This window comes from Colias croceus, chromosome 5 (assembly GCF_905220415.1).
Source record: "Colias croceus chromosome 5, ilColCroc2.1".
Lineage (NCBI taxonomy): Eukaryota > Metazoa > Arthropoda > Insecta > Lepidoptera > Pieridae > Colias > Colias croceus.
In genome coordinates, this window is record NC_059541.1 from 12630667 (window position 1) to 12657559 (window position 26893).

The following is a 26893-nucleotide window of genomic DNA, read 5'->3' on the forward strand; positions in this document are numbered from 1 at the left end:
GTTACCTTCCTGTGTTTTGCTGAAAATAAATAATTTTTCATTTTCATTTTCAAAAAACTACGACCGGATTTGATACATCATCGTCAGGTGATGATCACCAGACCATCAAATACCTAAAAAAATCAATTCACACATTCAAAACCCTACATTTATTTTGTTTTCCATTAATTATATTTACAATAATATGATCTACTACTTTATATGTTTTACCACCTAACAAATTATTAATAAATACCGCATGAACAGGCATAATAGCGGAAGACGAGGGCAGTCCAGCGGTGGGCGTGATGGTGACGACGCGCCTACACGTGCTGGACGTCAACGAGTTCGCGCCCGAGTTCCACTCGCAGCCCTACGTGCTGCACCTCGCCGAGAACACGCCTCCGCACTCCTCCATACTGCAACGTAAGTAAACGTTACTTTTATCTTTGACGGAAAGTTCGACAACTCTATCAATCTCAATCGGGCTCTATCTATTTTCAGTGATGGCGGACGACCCGGACTCCGGGTCGAACGGCGAGGTGCGCTTCTCGCTGGTGGAGGGCGCGGAGGCGGTGCCGTTCGCGGTGGAGGCGCACAGCGGCTGGGTGCGCACCACGGCGGCGCTGGACCGCGAGGCGCGCGCCGAGTACCGCCTGGCGCTGCTGGCCGCCGACCAGGCCGCCGCGCCGCGCGCCGCCCGCGGCTCGCTCGTCGTGCGCCTCGTCGACTACAACGACTGCCCGCCGCGCTTCACGCAGGAGACCTACACCGCCGAGGTGACGAGCGATGCGGACTTGTAGTGCGCCAACTGGACGCTTCGACTCGAACCACAGACCCGTTCGATACGAACGCTCCTAGCTATCTTCGAAACAAATTCATATTGTATTTGAACAATTTTACTCTCTTTTTGGCGAAATTTTATAATCTTGAAAAGTAATTTGTTGCTTCAAAATATGTAGTTAATGTTTCGGATAGTGGATATCTCTTAGAAATATTAGAGTCTGCCCAGAACAATATATACAAAATATGTTATCATAATCACTACATAGTATAAAACAAAGTCGCTTTCTCTGTCCCTATGTCCCTATTGTACGGTTTACGTATTACATCGAAAGTGGACTGTATTTAGGTCGCTATAAATGCTGCTAATGATGCTATGATATTATGGGACAACTGGGAACACTTTAATGGCTGCTAATAATTATATATGATTTACGCGGATTCGAGCGGATAGAGCACTCGGGCGCTGCTAAGGGTGAACTGCGCTTTTCGGCCGGCTCGGCCGTCGCACGATAATACTGCTGAGGCAGCTTGACCTCATTTACGTTATTGCTCAATTATTGTAATATGTAATGTAACTATGGATAATAAGTAATTTAAAATAAGATATTTGTTCGCTGCTCGAACATGCTCCCGAGGCTCACAGAAGATATATATAAATTTTTTATAAGTCTTGGAATGTTTATAATGCTTAGAGATTATATTTCCACCACTGAGTTACTTATTATAGCAGAGCGTTTGTTAGCTATTGGCGATGTCGACCTATCGCTCCTTTTAAAACGCGCGCTTGCCCATCGTTTGAGTCTGTTTTGTTCACATGACGCTACTTCACTGATACACTCTCCCCGCTCGGGTAAGGGAGACGCACGAACACTAGTAACACTTTTTTGATGCACGCACACACTAGAATCGACACACTCTTGGGGTATTGTCCGAGACTGAATAGTTTGTTGCTCTGCTGGGACGCTCTGCTGTTGGGCTGCTGGGACGCTCTGCTGTGGAGTCGCTCGACTCCTTCGCCACCACACGAAGAAAAAGATGCTTGCTAATATTGTTAATGCTAGTGTTCCATATGATACGGAATATTGGTGTAGGTCGTGTTGCGAAATACCTAAGGTATCCGTTTCATCGACAGCGTTTTTCATAATTTTTATTTTCTCCCCAAGAGATTTTAATGATGTATTGATTTCTTCGTTGTCAGAGTAGTTTGTGATAGGCAGAGCAGAGTTAATCAGATTGTGGATGGGATTTAATTTGGTTTCTAATATGTCCGGTTTCAGATATAGCTTGTTTTCAAGTTGCTTAAATGAGTATAGAGTGATATCATGTCCCTTTATTATGCATTGTTTACTCAGTGATATAAGTCCGGCCTTGCTGACTTGGCGCGACTGTATGTCATTATCACATAGAATACGTATGTGTGCAGTATCGCATTGAAAATATAAATATGTAGTTAGATCATGTAATTGTATCCAATTACTTTTACAGCTGTTTATATTGTATTCACATTTGTTATTTTTTATTTCGCAAAAACGTTCATTGTTGCTAAAACTTATTATGGGACCATGCAATTGGCAAAAATAAATATCATTTTGGTTTTGACATGCTTGTAGTTCGGCTAGGGTTAATGTTATGTAGGCATCTCTCTTTATGTTTATAGAAATATATTCCGCTATTGGTTTTATGCTTATCATATTGCTGTTAACTTGCTTGGGTATGGGTATCAGTCTGTATAGTTGGAAATTGTCCCGGCTAATCAATGGTATGAGGATTTCAAATATAAAAAAGTTTTCGGTAATTCTAGCTTTTACTTTTATTAATTTATAGATTTTATATAGGTCTGTATGGATGTTTTCTATTGGTAACGTAACGTCCTTGGATATTTGGCTGGATATAATTTGCAGCTCGTCGCGCAATTGTTTCGGTGACAATAAGTGTACATTTATCTGGCCGTGGTAAATTTCAGTGGTAGTGTCTAATAAAGTATCTTGAATTCTACGTAAGTTCTGAATTAAATTGTTGCACGCTATTGCTGATAAGGTTACTTCCTGAATGGTTTCAATTTCAGATTGGATTATATTTGTTTTGTTGTTTAAGATATTTAAATGTCTGTTAAACATTTTGTACTGGGTTTCTATGGTTTTTTCTGTTCGCTTTAAGATGTTAAATTCGGCTTCTAGGACCGATGTTTGGTTCTTCCAAAGTTGAGTTATATGATTTGCGTTATTTTGAATTAGCTCGATTTCCTGTTCATATTTCTCAGCAAAGCTTTGATCAAGTACTCCAAATAATGAATTAGCCACTGAGCCGACCGCATTGAAAAGACCGCGCCGGGTTCTTGACCGCGCGTCGAAATGCTGATTCAGTAACAGCTGGTTGTAGTATTGGAGTTCATTGTAATCGTGACGTATTTGTAACAATATAGTCTGGCAGTGATTTGATTCATTCATGTTAGTGCAGGTTTTTTCTAAGTAATCCGATAAAAGTTCCGCTGCTTTGTTCCCTTGCAAATATGGAGACATGTCAAAATATGCAATTATCTTCCATTTGTCCCTAGCTAGTTGCATTTCGCCCATCGAGTCAAAGTATATGGATAGATTGCTTTCAAGCTGTTTTAACTTATATTCCGCTGTAGAGTAGGATAAAATGCTCATAAAAAATATTAATGATAGTACGACGCTTACAAGTTTTGAAGGAATATTCTGTCTGATTCGACATTTCTTTCTTTCGCTTTTCAATTCGCTGCTGCTGTTTTGAATGATTGGACTTTCCTTTCTTTCGCTTTTCAATTCGCTGCTGTTGTTTTGAATGGACATATTATTATTTTGCTGATAATTACTTTTTTCTTCGAGTGGTAATAATGATAACTTTACTACTGGCCGCTTTAAGATCCCATTTTTTGTTTTTAATGTAACGACTCTTACCAACCCGTCGCTTCCTGGATGGGTTTCTACTACTCGGCCCACTGGCCACTTCCCGGCTGGCATAATATCATCGTGAATGGTCACTAAATCCCCTATTTTAAGGTTCCTTTGAGGTTCTAACCATTTGCTTCGAACCGTCAACTGGCTGAGATATTCATTTTTCCACCGTTTCCAAATATCATTAAAAGTTTTATCTACTAAGTACCATCTAGTCCTGGCATCATGTGCTGTTTCTATGAGAGTATTCTCCGCTCGCTGATTTAAGAAATGTGAAGGTGTTAAGAAATCTAAATCTTCTACGTCTTCCGTAATTGAACATAAAGGCCTTGAATTAAGGCATCCTTCTATCTGTGCAAGGATTGTGCTGTATTCTTCAAAGGTTAAAGCTTGCTCTCCCACTACTCTTTTTATATGCTGTTTTAGGCTTCTTATCGATCTTTCCCAAATTCCTCCTGCGCTAGGCCACGATGGACAATTCCAGTGCCATTCTATCTCCATTTCAGTGATTTCTTTGTAAAAACTATCGCTAAAATTGCTTATTAATTCATTATATTCTTGTTGTATAATTTTATTTGCACCGACAAAGTTCGTGCCATTATCTGAATATATATGCTTTGGGGTTCCGCGTCGTGCTGCCATGCGTCGCAGAGCCGCTATGAAAGTTGTGCTGCTGAGGTCGGAAACTATCTCTATATGTACTGCTTTCGTAACCATGCATATGAATAACGCTATGTAACCTTTTGTGGTTTTTACTCCTCGACCTTTATTAATCTTGACGTTGACGAATCCCGTAAAATCAACTCCTGTATGATAAAACGGAGGAGCTGGATTGACACGATAGCTAGGCATATCTCCCATTAGTTGATGTAATTTTGTAGGTTCTCGCTTCTTACATGTGATACAGGTCCGAAGTTGCTTTTTTGTTGCTCGATATCCTTTGATTATCCAGTACTTTTGCCTTAAAATTGAAATAGTAATTTTTGCTCCACCGTGAAAAGAAAGTTCGTGTGCTTCATTTATAAGTAGTTCCGTTAAACGCCCGCTATATGGAATAATTATTGGATGTTTCATATCTTCGCTGATGTTTGAATTTTTTAAACGTCCTCCAACTCTTAAAATACCATTTTCATCTAAAAATGGATTTAAGCTTAATAATGCACTATTAGATCGTAATTTATTGTCCTTTTTTAATTGCTCTAAATCAGCTGAGAATTCAGTCGATTGAACATATTTAATAATTGCTGTTTTAGCTTTTCTCACGTCTTGTAATGTGAGATACGTCGGCCTTTGTTTTAATGACGGTGTAATCGCTCGTAATATCCATGCTAATACTCGTACTATTTTAAATAATGAACTATATTTGTATAATAAATGATCTATTATGCTTGATGTGTATGCTTTTTGAATAATATTAACTTGTTTTCTTATTTCTAAATTTGTCGTATAATTAGTGTGCTGCTGCTTATTTTTAAAATCTGAACTTAATAACCATCCCGGACCTCGCCACCATAATAAGTTTTCTTTTAATTGTAATGCTGTTTGACCTCGACTCGCTGCGTCAGCTGGATTTTCCTTCGTTTTTACATAGCGCCATGATTGAGGTTGCATTGTTTCGTGAATTTTCTTTACCCGATTTGCTACAAAGGGCTTCCAACGGTCGGGGTTTCCGTTGATCCATCCAAGGGCTACCATTGAATCGCTCCAACCATAAATTTCAACTTTTGTGCTGCTGATGCTATTTTTTATTTTATTCATTAACTTTGTTAATAACTCCATGGCACATAATTCTAATCTAGGTAACGATACTTCTTTTTTATTCGGTACTAATCTGGATTTTGCTGCTATTATTATAGTTGAGATTGAGCTATTTTTTACGACTCTGGCATATACGACGCATGCATAGGCTTTTATTGAGGCATCGCAGAACCCATGTAATTCAATTGTGCTATTCTCATCACATTTATACCATCTGGGAATTTTAATACATTTTAACGTGTTTAGCTCCTTTTTTATTTTTATCCATTCGCTTTTTATATCTTGGGAGACTGGATCACGCCATTCAAGATCTGCTTGTAACCATACTTTTTGAAATAAAATCTTAATTTTTGTTGTAAGTGGCGTCAACCATCCTAATGGGTCAAATAGCTTAGACATTTCCGATAATAATTTTCTTTTCGTTAACTTTGCTGAGTATTCATTTATTACGCTATCATAGTCAAATACAAATACGTCACTAATCGGGTCCCATCGTAGGCCTAAGGTTTTCGGCGTGTTTTCCGTTTTAAACATAAATGTTGATTGCTCGTCTCGTTCTTCGCTGATAATGTTTTCAATAAGGCTCTTATCGTTTGCAATCCATTTTCTCAAAAGGAACCCTGCTCCGCTAAGTACATGATTCACCTCCGCTATTTTTTGCTGACCTTCGCTAATTGTGTGTGCTCCCGAGATGTAGTCATCCATATAAAACTCTTCTTTAATGCTTTTTGCTGCTTTTGGGAAATTATTTTGCTCATCTTGTGCTAGCTGATTCAACGTCATAATTGCTAAGAAAGGTGCTGCTTTCGTTCCGTAAGTGATAGTTGTTAATTGATATGCTTTTATAGGCTGGTCCGGGCTTGATCTCCACCATATCTGTTGAAGTTTTTGGTCTTCTTCTTTTACTAATATTTGTCGATACATTTTTTCAATATCAGATGTATAGGCGTAACGGTATAGTCTCCAATTGATAATGATACTTTGTAAATCCTTTTGCATATTGGGTCCCTTGTGCATAAGGTCGTTTAAGCTGTAGCCTGTCGTGGTTTTAGCTGATCCGTTAAATACGACTCGTAGTTTAGTGGTGCTGGATGCTGCTCGCTGTACCCCATGATGTGGTAAAAAACATTGTACGCTTGAATTTAATGCTGCTATTTTCATGTGTCCCAGTTGTATATATTCGCTCATAAATTGCTTGTATTGCTCCGATAATTCATGCTGCTTATTAAGTTTATTTTCTAAATTCATAAATTGTGCTAATGCAAGTTTTTCAGACGATCCCAATTTTTGTAACGCTTGATCCTCCATTAGGTATGCTTACTTCATAACGCCCGTTTTTTAATCGCTTTGTAGTTGCTAAGTAATAATCTAAACATTGCTTATCTTTCGCTGACATATCATTTTGCTCCTGTATATCCTCTATTTTCCAAAAATCTTGAATCTCTTGTATGTGATTCAAAATAACGTTGCAATGGAAGGTATATATGCTGCCTCCACATAATAACCAACCCAATTGCGTCTGCTGTGCTAGTGGTTGTGAGATTTCGCGGCCTCGAATGATCCCATCTAACATAATGTATGAATAAATATCTGCTCCAAATAAAATATCTACTGCTCGGCTTTTGTTAAATTCTGGATCTGCTAAGTTTAAGTGCGCTATACATTTCGACCAGCCGGGTTTTTCAAACGATCTATTAGGTAGATTTTTTATAAGATTAGTCATGATGAATGTATCGACGTTGAAGGTAAAATTGTTATATATAGATTGGCAATTAATCTTGAGTTTTCCACGACAGTTGTTTTCTTGGCCCCCTACACCAAGGACGATCCCTTTGCTTTGTTGGCGTTTTAAGCCCAGTTGCTGTGCTGCTCGTTCGGTTATGATGCTAATTTGAGACCCTTGGTCGATCAGTGCTCGCATTATGTGCTGTTTGCCATCTTCAGCTGTTACCTTTACCAATGCGGTGGCTAAAAGTACTTCAGAATCATCTTGTTGAGACGTATTCGCTTGATTTTTGGGGCTGTAATACACCTGTCTTTGGGTGTTGCTACTCATCAATTTTTTATTTCTAAAATTCTCGCTAGCTTGCTGCTTAAAACATTCGTGTAATAACGTGTGATGTGGGCCTGCACACACATGACACCGTTTATTCGAAGTACATTGATTCCCATTGTGATCAAAAATGCAATTAATGCAGAAACGTAATTGCTTAACCGTTTGAAGTTTATTCATAAAAGGTAATTTAATAAATTGTGGACAGTTAGTGAGCGCGTGTTCGAAATTGCATAAGGGGCATTTTTTCGCTGAGGTGTGCATTGACGTCAGTGACCTCTTTACTTGGCTATTAATATTAATTCTATTAGAATTAATATGTATAGGTTGTCTGTTCGTTGCTAATAATTGGTTTGATGTTCTGTAATATCTTTGTTCTGATGCTGAATTTTGGTTTCTTCGTGATGATTCAAGAGATGTAAATTTGTTCTCAAGAAAATCCAAAAATTCTTGTAGTATAGGGAGCTCTCGAGTGCTTTTTAATGATTCTACGTATTCAGAATAAGTTTCGCTGTCTAATTTTTGTGATAATAAATGTACCAATAGCGGATCCCAAGTAGTTATATCTACGCCTAGGTTCTTTATAGCGTGTAAGCTTTCTAATGTGACGTCATGTAATTTCTTGATTGCTATATATGATTGCTGTTGTATATTAGGTAAATTGAGAAATATGTTAACGTGCGATGTAAAAATTAGCTTCTTGTTATTAAATCGATGATTTAGGATGTTCCAACAAACTAAATAATTGTCGGAGCTGATAGGCAAATGCTGTATAAGGCGCTCGGCTTCCCCGCTTACTTTAGCTTTCAAAAATTGCATTTTTTGCGCGTTCGATATTGATGTATTTTTATGTATAGTTTCATTAAAAAGGTCTTTGAATGATACCCACTGATGATAATTGCCAGAAAATGTCGGTATATCCATCTGCGGGGTTGATTTATCTCTATGACTTGTTGCACACATTTTCGAATTTATAGCTCTCTTTGTATTGATATATATTTTCTCATGTTTAGTAAAATTAATTTCGTATGTTTCATCTTCCTCTCCAAGTTCACCGACTATCTCCCAATGTAGATTTTCCACCGCTGTCCATCGATTGTGGAGAATACGAAGAGAGTCTTCATATTCCCACTTCTCCTCCAAATTATTCACGTCAATATTGCTTACTGCTCTGATGAATGCTTTAAAATTGACTTCCTGCTTCCGTGATAAGTCATCTAATTTGCTGTTGGTCCCCCGTGATTGAAATGTTGTAGACTTAGGCGTCGCTTGCGCTTCTAAAGCGGATCCTCCCGCTTTCGGCTCTAGATGGGCTTGCTTTTGTAATAAAAAATTATCGTATGCTTCACTGGTTGCTTCCTTTGTTCTAATATAAATGTCGTGAATGTTAATAAATTCTTCCCGCATAAAATATTGATGCTGTGTCGATTCATATTTTAAAAGCTTTTCATGATTTTTCTGGCATTCATCCCATAAAGATTCTAATATATCTAAACGCTGTCTGCAATAGTCGATACTCTTACGCTCTGCACTATCTTTTTTAAAATTCGCTAATAACCTCTTTATTTTGTCCTTGATCTCTAGTTGGACCGTATATAAAGCTTCCATTTTAATATAAAATAATCAAACGGTAGAAATAAAAAATAAAATGGAAAATTCTTACTTGGCTGTCTCGGATACGGTCGACGTGGCTACGTCCCCGGATACCTTAGGTTGCTTGCTGCTGCTGGCTGACGTGGCGGTTGACGCGTGGCGGCACGTGCTGGTGACGTAAGCAGCTGGCTTACGTCTCGCTGGTTGTTGATTCCTTGTTGCTAATTGCTGATGGCTATTTGCTGCTTGCTGATTGCTAGATGCTAATTTTCGGTCGCTGCTTGTCTGTTGCTAATTGATAGTTGCTGATTGCTAGATGCTGATTGCTGAATGCTCGATGCCAATTGCTGGTCGCTTAATGCTGATTGCTAGATGGTGATTGCTGGATGCTAGATGCCTGATACTAAATGCTAGTTGCTGGTCGCTTATTGTTGATTGCTAGATGCTTGATGCTAGATGCTAGATGCCAGGTGCTAGATGCTAGATGCTAGGTGCTAGATGCTAATTGCTGGTTGCTAGATGCTAGTTGCTAGATGCCTTTTGCAGTTCACGGATGCTGATTGCTACTTGCTGTACGCTGGTCGCTGAATGATGATTGCTGATTGCTACTTGCTGTATGCTGGTCGCTGATAGATAATTGCTAATTCTGCTATTCTGTTAATTTCTATCCTGCTCGAATGCTGCTGCTAGATATTCTGGTAGGGGTTTTGCTGCTGGCTGGCTGTACTTTGCTCGGGGCGATATACGTGGCGACACGTGGAGCTGACGCTAAAAATGCTAATTTTGGCTGCTGTTGAATTATATGCTGCTTGCTTGTTGCTAGTATGCTGGTTATAAGATCATAATATGCTGAATAAATATCACGGGGGAAGAAGGGACACGTGGATTTCCGGTTCCACGTCACACTTTACACTCGCGACGCGGCACACTTTTTTACGTTAATCCGGCTCGAAAATGTACGGTTTACGTATTACATCGAAAGTGGACTGTATTTAGGTCGCTATAAATGCTGCTAATGATGCTATGATATTATGGGACAACTGGGAACACTTTAATGGCTGCTAATAATTATATATGATTTACGCGGATTCGAGCGGATAGAGCACTCGGGCGCTGCTAAGGGTGAACTGCGCTTTTCGGCCGGCTCGGCCGTCGCACGATAATACTGCTGAGGCAGCTTGACCTCATTTACGTTATTGCTCAATTATTGTAATATGTAATGTAACTATGGATAATAAGTAATTTAAAATAAGATATTTGTTCGCTGCTCGAACACCTATGTCCTTTTGTATGCTTTAATCTTTAAAATTACGCAACGGATTTTGATGCGGTTTTTTTTAATAGATAGAGTGATTCAAGAGGAAGGTTTAAGGAAGTATAGAAGCCGCGGGCGGTAAGCTAAGGTGGCTGGCCGTGAGGTGTTAAAAATACAATTTTCCTTCAAGAGCTTTAATTCTATGATCACAAGTAACGGCACTGATTGCCACAATTTTTTAAGCAAATAATATTTGTGGTTTTATCGACCGCGACAAGAAAGCAACTCAACGAATGACACAACAATGAATTATTATGCCTACCTACTGTAGGCAAATTAAAATTCTGAAACTTGTATTAATTGAAAGTGTTATAGGAATGCAATGATCGCTCGCACAGGTTCGCGAGGACGCGGCGGCGGGCACGGTTGTGACGCGCGTGCGCGTGCGCGACGCGGACGTGGGCGGCGCCGCGCTGGCCTTCTTCGTGGCGGGCGGCGACCCGCGCGCGCGCTTCCAGCTGCGGCCCTCGGGCGAGCTGTTCGTGGCGCGCGCCCTCGACCGCGAGACCGAGCCCGCCTACTCGCTGTCCGTGGCCGCCACGGACGGCAAGTTCACCGCCTTCGCCGCCGTGCACGTCGTCGTTCTCGACGTTAACGGTGAGCGAGATTTTGACTTATGTTCATTCTTTCGCTTTTATCAGATTTCCGTAACGTAGCCCGTACGTATCGTACGCTCGATCTAATTCACGATTCACATTGGATTCGTTCCGTGTCGATATGTCTGTATTGAAGGTTCGCAACCCCTGCCCGCAGACAACCCGCCGTACTGCGTGCGGCACCGCATGCGCACGCGGCTGCGCGAGGACGCGGCGCGCGGCGCGCGGGTGGCCGAGCTGCTCACGCGCGACGCCGACGAGCCGCACAACGCGCGCTTGCGATACTTCCTCACCGGAGACTACGCTGACCATTTCGCCATCAATAAAGTACATATTGATTTATTAATTTAATATTTTGAAAAAAGAACGAAGCGATCACTCTTTTATACATCTATATGTTTGTTATTATACATCTGTATGTCTATACATAGACGAACAATTATAGACAAAGATATACGATAACCGACCTTACGATACAAGTAGGTGGTGCATACCAAAACAATAATACAATGATAATAATATAGATAGAACCAAGAAAGTAAAAATATAAATAATATACAATTTGTTACAAATAAAGAATTGCATGCATTTATTATAATAATCTGTACCTACTAATATTATAAAGCTGAAGAGTTTGTTTGTTTGTTTGAACGCGCTAATCTCAGGAACTAGGTACTGGTCCGATTTCTTTCGGTGTTAGATAGCCCATTTATCGAGGAAGGCAACAGAAGTGGAGCAATGCGGGTAAAATCGCAGGGCACAGCTAGTATATACAGGGTTACTTGTAAAACACCAGCAACCTCGCAGGACAAGATAGCTAACATCATAAGTAACAACATATCGCCGTCCCCGGAGAATAAAATGATAATCGCCATTACCATAGTTTTATTGTTAGGTATTCGATATTTGAAGCCTACGTAGCCTAATACATAATAATATATACAATTTTTTTTGTAATTTTTCTCCTGTAATCCACAAAGTTATAAGATATTGCAACAATATTCACTGCTTTTTCCCAGAACATATTCGTGCTAGAAAAAAAAAAGATACATAGTAATATGATAGCGAAAAAGTTTCTTCACTCTTTATGTGTACTTTTACAATGATATTCTCGTAAAAAAGAAACGGCGAAATAATGACGAACGCCTATAAATTATCATTAATTTATTCTCGTAAAAATATGTTTTGGCGCCATTCGTATGACGATGTACATTATGATCACGATAATGATCAGGAAGACTGATTTTTATTAATTTTTATTGTCTTAATTTTTTATGTAATAATAGTTGATTACTCTAATATTGTTTTTTAAAAAACCCCAGAATAAAAGTTCATTGGATATTATCCATTAATACTTACATTTTTTTTTTTTGGCCTATTTGATCTGTAGTAGATCATATATGCAGTTACATTTAAATTTCAAAAATTTTAAGTGTTGCAATTTTCCTAATCAGTCATGACTTAGGGCAGCGTCGTTCGTGGCTAAAGAGCCCGATTCTGGAGCGACAATAACGCCCACAAGTCTTACACTTATATGATGATGATGTGGAAGGTGATAAATTATTTAATCTAGTCCGACGATCACGGAGTGCATCGAACCAACTGCGATCATGTGCCTTACAACCCTCATGAATAAGACTACGCCAAGAAGTACGGTTTTGGGCGAGCTTTTCCCAGTCCGGGGGGTTGATCTTGAACGTGGACATGTCACGTTTCACGCTGTCTTTAAAACGTAGCAAGGGTCTTCCGATGCCTCTCTTCGCGTGTGCAACCGCACCGAGCATAACTTGTCTCGGCAATCGGGAAGGGTCCATGCGATGGACATGTCCTAGCCAACGCAACCGACGCTGCTTAAGCAGGGCTCTAAGACTGGGCAACTGTGCAATCTCTAGGACTTTTTCATTCGTAATTCGGTCTTTCCATGTTATACGCAGAATACTACGCAGACAGCGCATGTTGAATGCATTCAGCCGATGTTCCTGCTTGGCGTACGAAGTCCAGGTCTCAGCGCCATATAGGAGAACACTAAGTACAGTAGATCGGTAAACAATCATCTTCGTTTTGGTTTTTAGATGTTTATTCTCCCACACTCTTTCTCGGAGCATCCCAAACGTTGCTGCAGCTTTGCCGATGCGACTGTCAATCTCAGCATTCATGGAAAGATTGCTCGTAACAGTTGATCCGAGGTAAAGAAATTTATCGACTAATAATTGTAATGGAGTTCCATCTAGAAGAAATGTTGGTCTATCAGTAAATCCCTGAGCCAAAACAACAGTTTTCTTAGTGTTGATGGACATCGAAAACAAAGTGCAAGCGCGAGAAAATTTGTCCAAAATTGTTTGCAATTCCACGACGGAATTTGCAACAAAAGCTGCGTCATCTGCAAATAAAAGCTGGTCCACAAAGAGATCTAGGCGGTGTCGCTTAGATCTAAGTAGAGAGGCGTTAAATAGTTTACCATCGGCTCTGGTGTGCAGATGTATACCTTGCTGGTCATTATTAAATGCAGTGTTCAGAAGTAGTGAAAAAAATATACCGAACAGTGTAGGTGCCATAACACAGCCTTGACGGACACCTCTACGCGCTATGAAGGGTTCCGAGGCTTTTCCATCATACACGATTACTCCTCTCGTCTCTTTGTGAAATGACTTTATCATTGAGAGTAATTTGGGAGGACAACCGATAAGTTCCAAGGCAGAATACAGACCATCCCTGCTAACTGAGTCGAAAGCCTTATTTAGGTCTACAAAGGCAATAAACAGGGGTGTCTGTTGTTCTCTGCACTTTTCCTGAAGTTGTCGTAGGGTAAATATCATGTCGATTGTTGATCTTTGAGAGCGAAGAAATGATAAGTGTGTATTAGTAAATTTACATTTCAGTCAAATGCAACTAACTTTTTAAATTTTAATTATCTTCAGTTCTCTTAAAGTTATTAAAAATATTTTGAAACATAATACCTAAATGGTTAAAAAATTAGCTACCACTGAGCCTTTTTTATCTCTCTACGTCTATTGCTTTGCGAGTTATAGACAATTATCGGTTTATTATTTCTCCTGAAAAATTGTGTTTTTGTTGTTATCATTTTATTCTCCGGGGACGGCGTTATGATGTTTAGCTATCTTGTACTGCGAGGTTGCTGGTGTTTTACAAGTAACCCTGTATAATAAAAAAAATATATAAAGTCGTCACTTAATTAAGGAGATGTAGTAGATAATTAAAAAGCATTTTTTTTTAAACATCAGTGGATCTCGCTTTGCTTATAGCTATTGGTAAGTCTGTATCACAAAGGACGGATCGGCGGCCATTGATACACAATTTCCAAAATAAAAATAATTAGACATTACCGAGATCAAACCCTAGGTACATACCTGTTACCACGTTGCGTAGACAATACATATGGGGTGTGTCGGTCGAGCAAATACTTAATGTATAAAGATTTAAGACAATAGGGTACCCTTGGGCCTCCCCAAATACTTTATGAGAATAATAGATTCAGCAAAATACTATAAAAAAGGCTACAATTTACGATGTACGTCACCACCGTTGTATGGCCAGGCACACTAGGTGGCCATTAAATACTTTATTCATATAACGAACATTTCTCGCGTTATTTACAAACCGCGGCCGCGGCGTTTTTATGATTATCACAATTAAATGTACAACAATAAGAAGCAACCAAAACTTCCCGAGAAGTGCATTGATAATCCGTACCAAATTAAATAATACGCAATCCGCGCGTGATTACTACCAGTGCAATATATCGCGAATCAGAAAACGAATACTAATTATTACGAGTGCAAAAACCGAGACCCGATGACGAAAGCCGCTCCCATAATTGGCCGATTGAATATATCGCGTCACACGCTACCCTCAACATTAATTGTTTTATTTCTACTCATTCCGAACAAAGTCATTCCATGGTCTTATATGATTATATCCTTTTAAATGAGCAATTAAATAAAAATAACTACGTCTACTTGAAGAACGGAACGGGTTTGATGTCGGTACTCGGTGCCAAGCCAATGTAAAATGTATGTTTTGAAACATATTATTATATCTATCTCGATTGCAATATTGCTTGCTGTGTTGCTACACTCGTATATTTAAAATACAATAACAATTACGACGCACGTATTTTCAATAATTTAATTCGGTAAAATGATTTGCAGATTAAAATGAGGGTTTAATAAAATAAATAGTAACAGTATCTATTGAGATTAAATACTTGACAAATCGACATAAAAATCGACACCACGGTGGGTATTTTTAATCATTACCTAGTAACACTGCTAATCTACTGCTAATCTAATGCGTCAATTAATGTCACAGAGTTTCTATTTGAAATGAATGTGTTCAACACGTAGACAGAGAAATCTCTGTCTACGGTTCAACATTATTTATTTTGAAAATATAATGTTTATTATGATTTACTTTCCACAATAATTGTCTTGTAAATTAAAATATTACTTATGTAATAAATGTAAAACTTCACGTTCATCGTTAGTTTAAACTCGATAAAGTATTTTTTTTAATGTTGAATAAAATTATTGTTTTATTTTTACTGTCGAAAACTGTGGCATATTTACATAAAACCTTTAATAATATTACATATCTTAAAGTACTAATATCAATCTTAAAATAATATAATCTTTGAATAAATAAATAAAATTAAGCCTTAGATTACAAAATAAAAGACAGATGGAGCGTTGCCGAACTAAACCGAATAATTTATCGTCATTTTCAATAAAGCTATGTGTGCTGTCATTTCGCCGCTGCACTGTACGTACACGGTGCTTTTGTGTGCGTGTAATGTTGCCAGATATTGAAAAATTTCCCAAATTTTTCCCCGACTACGCAAAAAAGAGGGTTATGTTTTTCGAGTTTATGGATGTATGTATAATATTTCTTTGACACGCCCTGCTGTATAAACCGTTGGACCGATTTTGAGTTGTGAGGTTTCATTGCAATGATCTGAATTATTATGTTAGTGGCGGTAGTGACGTAGGCTATATACATAAATGAGAAGTCAAGTTTTAATTTTTATTTAAATTCTTTTATTACATAAAGTACCTGCCTACTAAAGTTATATATGGACAAAAAAATTGTATTCAATTTTTTATTAAATAAATTACATAAAAAAAGTTTCAATATTAACTATAATAATTAACATAATATATGAATACGAATAGCGGTAGTTTTTAGTCGAGAATACGGGACACTTTATTTTCATCATAACCATCATGGAGTTCACATAAATTAAATCGCTAGCGAAAACGACTATGACGTTTTTAAGCTTTATAAAAGTAACAAAATAATGTATTATGCTCATTAAAATCTACAGAAAACCTGTGAAACGATGTTTTATCTTTTTTTTGTTTTCGGGAACAAATTTTACAGCGTTTGGCATTTTTTTACTAAAATTGCAAACCCTTTTTGACGTATTGCATGACACTATATGCGCTATAGCACTGGTGCAGCGACGTATTTGTTTTTGATTTCGTATTTTCTTTGACAAGGGCGACGGGCGGTTGTCATGCTCCATCTGTACTTTATTTTGTAATCTAAGAATTAAGCTATAATATTTTCATCTTGACACATTAAGTTTGATTGCGATACCAAGTGCCATAGTCACTAATTGGGCATTCTCGTTTAGGTATCTACATTCTACATTTTAATTTTAGTTTTGATTTTTATGTGTTTTAAGGGACACACCGCGCGCCATCTATTGAGATGATTTAACAACCATCTCAACCAATATGAAGCACTTTTCAGTGAATACAATATTGTAACGATGGAACACGGTTTTTTTTTTTTTGTTGAATTTATATTTTTTGGTTTTATGGCATTCAAATGCTTTATAAATATAAATTTGTAGAGAATAGAAATAAATAAAACTGAAAGAATAGAATAAATTCGATTGCTCTGGCGGGTCACGAGTGGCTGAGTTGGTCAGGCATCCGCCCCGGAATGGCGCGAAAGGATGCGGGTTCGAGTCCCGCCTCGTGATCGAATTTTTTCTATTTCTCTACAAATTTATATTTATAAAGCATTTGAATGCCATAAAACCAAAAAATATAAATTCAAATTCCATTCGTTTACCATTATCATTTTTTGAATGAATTTCATGAATAGGAAACAGGGGTGATAACGGTTGGAAGCGAGCTGGACCGCGAAAGTGTTCCGCGCTATCGGCTGGTGGCGCACGCTCAAGACCGCGAGCGGACCGACTGGGCGTGCAGCTCCGACCTCGACATCGAGCTGGACGACGTCAACGACAACGCGCCGCGCTTTTCCGCTTCACTGTATAGCGTCACGCTACCCGAAGACGCAGAAATCGGCACTCTAGTTGCGAAGGTATATAAAAAATTTAACGTCAACAAACCAACCAATGTTTAATCGTTCCAAAAACATTTAGCCCTTATGAAACGAGAACAATTCAAAAATTATTATTAATTTTGATTTTAAAAATAATATCAAAATGAAACTAAAATTGTATTTTTTAAACAGCCTTTTGTGTTATCGATTTAGACCGCGAGCACAACATCTCGCGCGGGTGTAGAGTGTATTATTAAAAATAATATTCCACCCCTTTGTAAATTTGTAATTTTTCAGACTGGTGCTGTTTTTTTGTAAAATATTGCGTAGAAATGTCGTTGTAGATTTTATTTTATTTGCATGTCGGACAAATCTTTGTATTTTTGTATGTAAATTATACTTGTAGGTATTTTTCTTTTATTATTAAAATAAATAAAATAATACAACAACAACTACTCACACTCGTAACCGCAAAATATCGTTCTCTCAAGTTTTACGGTAACAATATTTAGAAATAAACCTGTATAATATTTCAGGTTCACGCGTCCGACGCCGATCTCGGAGAGAACCGTCTCGTTAGATATTCTTTCGTGGAAGAAAACGAGTCGTTCGATCTCGCGGCGGAGAGCGGCATCATCACGCTGCGCGCGCCGCTGGACCGCGAGACGCAGGCCGAGCACCGCGTGGTGGTGCGCGCGCGCGACGCCGGCCGCCCGCCGCGCTCCGCCACCGCCACCGTGCAGCTCACCGTGGCCGACGTCAACGACAACCCGCCCGAGTTCGAGTTCCGCAAGTACGAGGCCACCGTGCCCGAGATCGACGCGCCCGGCACCGAGGTGCTGCGCGTGCGGGCCACCTCGCGCGACACCGGCGTCAACGCGGACGTCTTCTACTCTCTGGTGGGAGGAGACGATAGGGACGATTTTGCCGTAGACCGGACTTCCGGCGTCTTGACGGTCGCGCGCCCGCTGGATTATGAACGTCGAAAAGAATACTATCTGACGGTGCAGGCGGTGGACGGCGGGGCGCCCCCCTTGAGCGATCACGCCACCGTCAACATAACCGTGAGCGACAGCAACGATAATGCACCCGTTTTCTCCCAATTGTCGTACGGTGCGCGGGTGAAAGAAGACGCCTCGCCTGGAACGCACGTGCTGCAAGTGATCGCTAATGACGCCGACGCCGGAGACAATGGACGCATCGCGTACTCGATTACCCGCGGTGATAAAGAGGGCCGTTTCACTATCGACGTGGACACTGGCTACGTTTCTGTACTCACTCCGCTTGACCGAGAGACTACTCCTGCCTATATTTTAGAAGTACGCGCAAGAGACCGTGGTATCCCTGCCTTAGAGTCGACTTCACTAATTAATGTCGAGGTCATGGATGCAAATGATAATCCACCTTTATTCACTCAAAGTAATTACACTGCTGTGGTTCAAGAAGATAAACCGTTGGGTCATCCGATACTTAAATTTATAGTCAATGATGCCGATGCGCCTCCAAATGGTTCACCGTATACTTTTGATTTTCAATCTGGTAATGAAATAGGTGCTTTTAGATTAGAACAAGACGGCTATTTAAGATCCGCGACACGATTTAATCATCGCATTAAAGACCACTATGTACTACAGGTGCGGGTATTTGATAACGGAACTCCACCTCTCTATTCAGATGCGTGGGTGTATATAAAGATAATCGAGGAATCTCAATATCCGCCCGTGGTCACACCTTTAGAAATCATCGTTAACTCGTATCTAGATGAATTTCCTGGAGGCGTTATCGGAAGAGTATTTGCATCGGATCGTGATGCATATGACACCCTGAAATATTCATTAACTCCCATGGACGGGGCGACCTACCCAATCATAGATCTTTTTGAAATCGATCACAATGACGGCACATTAAGGGCGGCTCCCCGCTTAGATATAGGTGATTATCGACTTAACGTCACAGTGGATGACGGAAAATTTAAAGGTTTCGCTATAGTTAAAATTTCTATCCTTTTAATTTCTGATGAGATGCTTGCACAGGCTGTCATAGTACGGTTTCGTGAAGTGACCGATCGTGATTTTATTCTGAGCCATCGTAAAGGTTTTAACAAAGCTGTTAGAGAAGCGACTGAATGTCAACCTGGAGATGTATTCATTGTAAGCGTGCAACCTTCCGAAGAAGAAATTAAAACACATCCAAGGCGAGAGAGAAGACAAATTGCCCAAGATTTAGACGTCGCTTTTGCGGTCCGTTCACCAGGCATCGATGGATTCTTACCGGCTGATACCTTGCGCCGTCGTCTTCACGCTCATCTTGAAAGACTAGAAGAGAGAACACGACTAGTGGTAGAAGAATTGGTCCGTGCTACTTGTGGCGGCTGCGTGCACGGTGCGTGCGTGGAACGCGTGGAGCTGCAAGCCGCCACCCAGCGCGTTGTCGCCACAGATGTCATATCTCTCGTCGCGCCAGCACATCGACTACGCGGCGAGTGCTCTTGTGCGAGAGGCTTCACTGGAGAACGTTGCGAGAATATCGCAGTCGACAGCGTCAGGGCGTCCTGCGAGTGTGGAGTCCGATGCGACGCTTCATCTTTGCCGCCGGGCTATAAATGTTGCACCGATCTAGAGTGCGATATTCCCGCTCCAATAGTTCAACTGAACGGCGACGGATACTTAGCGTATCGTTTAGAAAGAGGAGTGGTGGAAGGAGCCCGCCTACTGGACGATGAACTGATTTTATCTTTGAGATTTCGCACTCGATCCGCTCGAGGCACGTTACTGTGGGCGGCGGGCCGCGTGGACTACTTAGTGTTAGAGGTGGAGGACGGCCACGTACAGGTCCGCATGGAGCTAGGCGCGGGCGAGGCGAGAGCGCGCGCAGGCGGCCCCGTGGCCGACGGCGCGTGGCACGAGGCGCGCCTGGAGCGGCGCGGCGCCGCGCTGCGCCTCACGGTGGACCGCCGCTCCGCGCACGCGCAGGCGCCGCCGCCCGCCGCCGTGCTGGACGTGCGGGCCGACCGCCTGCTGCTGGGCGCCTCGCTGCAGAGACACGCCCATGCCCTGGCGCCAGAACAGGTACGCTTAACTTCTTGATGAGGTCATTTTTTCATCATTTATGATCAAATTTCACTTCGTTATTATATTGCAACGGAGTCAATTTCCTTACAGATTACCTATGGATTTTACGGATGTATAACCGACCTGAAACTCGGCGGCTCGGGGCTACCCGTCGAAGAAGGCGGCACCTCTTCCGACGGACGAGCGCAACTATTGAGACGAGTACGTGCACGCGTCGGCTCGTCGTGCGCGCCGCTCCCGCCCCCCGGCCCGTGCGCGGCTCAGCCTTGCTTCAACGGCGGCACGTGTAAAGAGGCCGACGATTTCCTCGAGGACGGGGTCAATCACGCCGGGTACACGTGCGCGTGTCACGCGCGCTTCGTGGGGCGTAACTGCGAGGTGGACACGGACCCGTGCGCCTCGCAGCCGTGCCTGCACGGCGGCGTGTGCACGGCGGCGGGCGATTCGTTTCGCTGCGCGTGCGGCGCGGGGCTGGCGGGCGCGCGCTGCGAGCGCGGCCGCTGGTGCGCCGCGGGCGTGTGCGCGCACGGCGGCGCGTGCGAGGAGGGCGAGTGGGGTCCGTCGTGCCGCTGCCGCGGGTACTACGGGCCGCGCTGCCAGTACGACGTGGACGAGTGCGCCGGCGAGCCGTGCCTCAACGGAGCCACTTGTCTCAACGAACCCGGTTCCTTCCGCTGTCTTTGTCCACCAGATAAAACAGGTAAACTTTTGTTTAACTTTCATGGGTAAACATACCCATGAAAATACACGTACATATCAAATATAAACCCAACTATATATAAATTAACGTAATGGAATAAGTAATTACTATAATAATCTGGTATAAAAAAAAACTCTAAGAATCAAAGTTACTTGCTACATTTCAATTAAGTCATCGAGATCAGACAAAAATGCTCATAAAATAAAAACTACTGGGCCTATCCGAATAAATTTTTTATGGGACCAATTCGACACCATTCCGCATCAAACAAAAAAGAATCATTCATTAAAATCGGTTCAGAAACCTCGGAGTAATCGGTGTACATGCATAAAAAAATATACCGGCCGAATTGATAACCTCCTCTTTTTTTAAGTCTGTTAAAAACGATGTTTTATTTGGTTTCGATGTTTTTTTTTGTACAACGATGTAAATGCATCGTGAAAAAATTCTAATTTACTACCTGTTATATGTATATATTATGTTTTCTACATGAAGCTCAAAGATACGCTATCGGTTCAGGTATGAACTGCGGCAACCCGCTGTACTCGGACGCGGTGATGGCGGGCGAGGCGGGCGAGTCGGGGGCGCGCGCGCTGCGGGACGTGTGGCGCTGGGCCGTGCGCGCGCGCTGGCCGCTGGGCGCGGCGGCCGGCGCGCTGCTGCTGCTGCTGCTGCTGGCGCTGCTGCCGGCCGCGCTGCGCCGCGCCCGCCCGCGCGCGCCCTCCGCGCCGCTCAACAGCGCGCTGGACAAGCTGCCGCCGCGCGCCTGCAAGCTGTCCAACCTGGAGGCCGTGCGGCGCGAGCGGCCCGCGTCCTGCGCCGACCCGCCGCCGCTCAACAACATCGACACGCTGCGCTCCTACGGCTCCGCGGGGGACGAGCTCGAGGGGATCCCGCCCGATTACCTGCGCAACCTCAACATCGACCACGACCGAAAGCCGTGGTCCGAACAGATGCATCTTCAAACGTTCGTGGACAACAAAATTTATAATGGTAACCTATGCTCTATAAATATAAATTTATAAAGAATATAAAAGATGTGTGCGCGCGGTGTGTCCTTTAGACACATAAATTTTATTTTATTTTATTATAAAACTGAAAGAATATAATAAATTCGATCGCTCTGGTGGGTCACGAGTGGCCGAGTTGGTCAGGCATCCGCTCCGAATTATCGCGAAAGGATGCGGGTTCGAGTCCCGCCTCGTGATCGATTTTTTTCTATTCTTTATAAATTTATATGAATGCCATACAACCAAAAATATCAAATTCAACTTATGCTCTGTTTATGTCTCTACAGTCTACGTCATTATTTAATACTAGCTTCCGCCCGCGACTCCGTCCGTGCGGAGAAATTAAGATTAATTTTTTTTCTACGTATTTTTCCGGGATAAAAAGTATCCTATTTTATGCCCAGGATAATAAGGTATAATTATACCAAGTTTCATCGAAATCGAACCGTTAGTTTTCACGTGATGCCTTCACATACAGACAGACAGACAGACAGACAGACGGACAGACAGACAAAAAATTTTTTAATCAAATATTTGGGTTTGGTATCGATCCAGGAACACCCCCTGCTATTTATTTTTTCAATATTTTTAATGTACAGAATTGACCCTTCTACAGATTTATTATATTATGTATAGATTAACTGGTCGTGCCCGCGACCCTTTTTCTTTGATAGTTCAGGATACTTCGCCCATTTTTGCAAGTGACTAGATACTATCAAGCTAATTTTCCGTTTGTAGCTTTATTTTGATGAGACGCCCAATAATTTCGTGTACGAAAGTCTCGATTGTGGTAGCTAACAGAGATAAGTAATAAGGATAAAAAATTTTGATTTGATGGTTCAAAAATTTTTATTACTAAGTAACTGAATTTTTTTCTGTTCAATCTCAAGATAATTACCTAAATTATTCGTAAAAATATTTGTCCTACAAAATCTATGGTTGGTTCAAAGAGTCCCCCTTTCCAAAGTGTATCGATAACGAGGTCATCATAAATGATTACTAACAAGCTGATTTTTTTGTTTTCACTTAGTTAATGTTTATATAATTCAACAGACATATTATCCTACAAATTGCGTAATAAATATTTGAGAACCATCAAATCAAAAAATTTTATCCTTGTTATCTCTGTTAGCTACCACAATCGAGAGTTTCGTACACGAAATTATTCGGTGTCTCATCAAAATAAAGCTACAAACGGAAAATCAGCTTGATAGTCTGTAGTCACTTGCAAAAATGGGCGATGTATCCTGAACTATGAGTCTCATTTATCGTGCGACTCTTTGTTCCCTTCTATATTATGTTTCATGATATGGGTAGGTATGAATGAATGAATGAATGAATATTATTTATTGCTTATAAATAAATAAATACAAGTGGAAAAGCACACAACACATAATATAAAATAAGCAAAAGGCGGCCTTATCGCTAGGTAGCGATCTCTACCAGGCAACCCTTCATATAAAGGAAATACACAAAACAAAAGTGGGTGAGCAAAAACAAGGCAATCAAACAAGGAAAACTGGAAAAAAAAATCTATTACACATATTACGTTATATTCAAATACACTATCTAAACATATAAATAAAAATAATAAATATATACATATAATAACAATATACATAAAAAATAAATAAATAACACGATCGATTCAAATCTATTGTTGTTTTTGTCTGTTTAAATAATATAAAGCAAATTATACATGTAAAATGAAATGAAAAAAAAAAAAAAAAAAAAAAAAAAAAAAAAAAAAAAAATAGGAAAAAAAGAGAAAATTATACTCACCGAAGAATTTAGTAAAAAATTAATAAAAAACATACACCATACATATTGTCATATAGGAAGAACACAAACAGAAAATAAAATCAAACCATATTATACAGCAAAAAATTTAATACATAATATTAAACAAATATGTGATAATTGTGAAATATGCATTAAAAATAAATCCAGAACTAAATTTAAATATGGACTAATGTCTCATCTGGGTCCCGCTTCGTATCCCTTTGAAATAGTCTCAATAGATACCATTGGTGGATTTGGGGGCTCTCGCTCTACTAAGACATATTTACATCTTTTAGTTGACCATTTCACTAGGTATGCTTACATATTGACATCAAAAACTCAAAGCGGAAATGATTTTATAAAACTTGTAAAAAAAATTACTCCTGAAAATAAAATTGGAATGATCCTATCAGATCAATACCCAGGAATAAATTCTAAAGAGTTCAAAAATTTCTTAAAACAAGAAAACATACCTATTGTCTTTACCGCAGTAAATGCACCGTTTTCAAATGGAATAAATGAACGCTTAAACCAAACGTTAGTGAACAGGATAAGGTGTAAAATAAATGAAAAGAATGATAAAATAGCATGGACAACTATTGCCCATGAATGTACCCGGAAATATAATGAAACTGAACACACTGTGACCGGATTTTCACCAATATATTTAATGGAAGGAAGAGTTATTAATATGTTACCTTACGAATTGAGAGAACATAAAACACAAAATGATTTATTACAAGATAGGAAGATCGCTTTGGAGAGAACTATCAAATCCCATAATTATAATAAACAACAATTCGACAAAAATAGAAAAAATATTCAATTGAAAGCAGGAGACTTTGTCTATGTGGAAAATGGCAATCGGTTAAACAGGAAAAAACTTGACGAATTAAAGATTGGACCTTATGAAATTTTGGAAAAATTATCTAACACTATTTATAAAGTAAATACGGGTTACAAAAAATTTGAATCTAACTTGTTTCACATTACTAAGCTTATACCACTGTCTAAATAGCATTATCATTCTATTACATAACTACATAATATTGTGTCATTCTATTATTTAGCTATATAACATTTTAGGGGGGGAGATGTAAAATGAAATGAAGCTCTTTCCTAGGTACTTCATTGCATTTTGAATAACCCGCGCATTGTCTTAGACATTTAATTTTAAAGTATTTAATCTGTGGTGACAGCTCTGCTCGTTATGGTTCATTCCTTAGACATTAGACTCTCTGGTTTTGTAAAGTGATTAAGCAACGTGGTTATAATTTATAAAGAAATATTTCTGAGCAAACATTATTTGAAACAATAGCTTTTAATGTTGTTTCTCTTGTTACAGGTTAGTAATTAAGTATAACTTGTATTTAGTAATTAATTGTAAAATAATTGTGTTTTGTGAAAATAAAAATAAATCTCTTGTTACAGAGCAACAACTTTGGTTTTTTGTTTCTATAATTCACCTATTACATACATAATATACTAACTATTATCCACACTATTATGTCAGATTTGAAGAGTTGCAAGCCTCGCGTGCGCGCCCCGTCGCCGGCCACGGTGCGGCGCGCGGTGGGCGCGGTGGGCGTGCCTGGCCCGGGCGGCGACCTGGTGGGCGGCTACCACTGGGACTGCTCGGACTGGTGCGGCGGCGGCGGGCTGCCCGGCATCAGCGAGGTGGCGGGCTCCGAGCGGCCCGACTCGTCGTCCGCGCCCTCGCCCCCCTCGCCGCGCTCCCCGCGCTCGCCCCGCTCCGCGCGCTCGCCCCGCGCTCTGCCGCTCGACACGGACTCCGCTCCCGATGATCTCGAAACGCAGAGGTTCACGGACGGTGAGCTTACCTTTTGTTAGCTTGTTGTTCTATAAAGTATTTTAAGAAATTCCATAACGCTTAAGATATATTCGGCTTCGTTGCAGCCTCCTCTTATTTGCTGCACCCGGACGAGTACTTACCGGTGACGGACGAGGACGCCCTGCGCTGCCGGTCGCTCCGGGACACGGACGCTCACAGCCTCATAACGATGCTAGGTTGGTTTATATTATTTACCTTATCACGGAAGCAGGAAGTCAATTTTAAAGCATTCATCAGAGCAGTAAGCAATATTGACGTGAATAATTTGGAGGAGAAGTGGGAATATGAAGACTCTCTTCGTATTCTCCACAATCGATGGACAGCGGTGGAAAATCTACATTGGGAGATAGTCGGTGAACTTGGAGAGGAAGATGAAACATACGAAATTAATTTTACTAAACATGAGAAAATATAATATATCAATACAAAGAGAGCTATAAATTCGAAAATGTGTGCAACAAGTCATAGAGATAAATCAACTCCGCAGATGGATATACCGACATTTTCTGGCAATTATCATCAGTGGGTATCATTCAAAGACCTTTTTAATGAAACTATACATAAAAATACATCAATATCGAACGCGCAAAAAATGCAATTTTTGAAAGCTAAAGTAAGCGGGGAAGCCGAGCGCCTTATACAGCATTTGCCTATCAGCTCCGACAATTATTTAGTTTGTTGGAACATCCTAAATCATCGATTTAATAACAAGAAGCTAATTTTTACATCGCACGTTAACATATTTCTCAATTTACCTATTATACAACAGCAATCATATATAGCAATCAAGAAATTACATGACGTCACATTAGAAAGCTTACACGCTATAAAGAACCTAGGCGTAGATATAACTACTTGGGATCCGCTATTGGTACATTTATTATCACAAAAATTAGACAGCGAAACTTATTCTGAATACGTAGAATCATTAAAAAGTACTCGAGAGCTCCCTATACTACAAGAATTTTTGGATTTCCTTGAGAACAAATTTACATCGCTTGAATCATCACGAAGAAACCAAAATTCAGCATCAGAACAAAGATATTACAGAACATCAAACCAATTATTAGCAACGAACAGACAACCTATACATATTAATTCAAATAGAATTAATATTAATAACCAAGTAAAGAGGTCACTGACGTCAATGCACACCTCAGCGAAA

At 40.4% G+C, this 26893-nt stretch overlaps 1 protein-coding gene across 1 annotated transcript in view; it reads left to right on the forward strand.

Moving 5' to 3' along the window:
- LOC123691679 (fat-like cadherin-related tumor suppressor homolog) overlaps nucleotides 1-26893 on the forward strand; it is a 79147-nt gene that overhangs the window by 44155 nt on the left and 8099 nt on the right. The window contains exons 28-37 of the mRNA XM_045636195.1: nucleotides 247-405; nucleotides 484-758; nucleotides 10741-10999; nucleotides 11156-11325; nucleotides 17131-17352; nucleotides 17850-20381; nucleotides 20475-21084; nucleotides 21604-22077; nucleotides 25390-25707; nucleotides 25794-25904. Coding sequence (XP_045492151.1) covers nucleotides 247-405; nucleotides 484-758; nucleotides 10741-10999; nucleotides 11156-11325; nucleotides 17131-17352; nucleotides 17850-20381; nucleotides 20475-21084; nucleotides 21604-22077; nucleotides 25390-25707; nucleotides 25794-25904 — 5130 coding nt within the window. The remainder of the gene's footprint in view (nucleotides 1-246; nucleotides 406-483; nucleotides 759-10740; nucleotides 11000-11155; nucleotides 11326-17130; nucleotides 17353-17849; nucleotides 20382-20474; nucleotides 21085-21603; nucleotides 22078-25389; nucleotides 25708-25793; nucleotides 25905-26893) is intronic.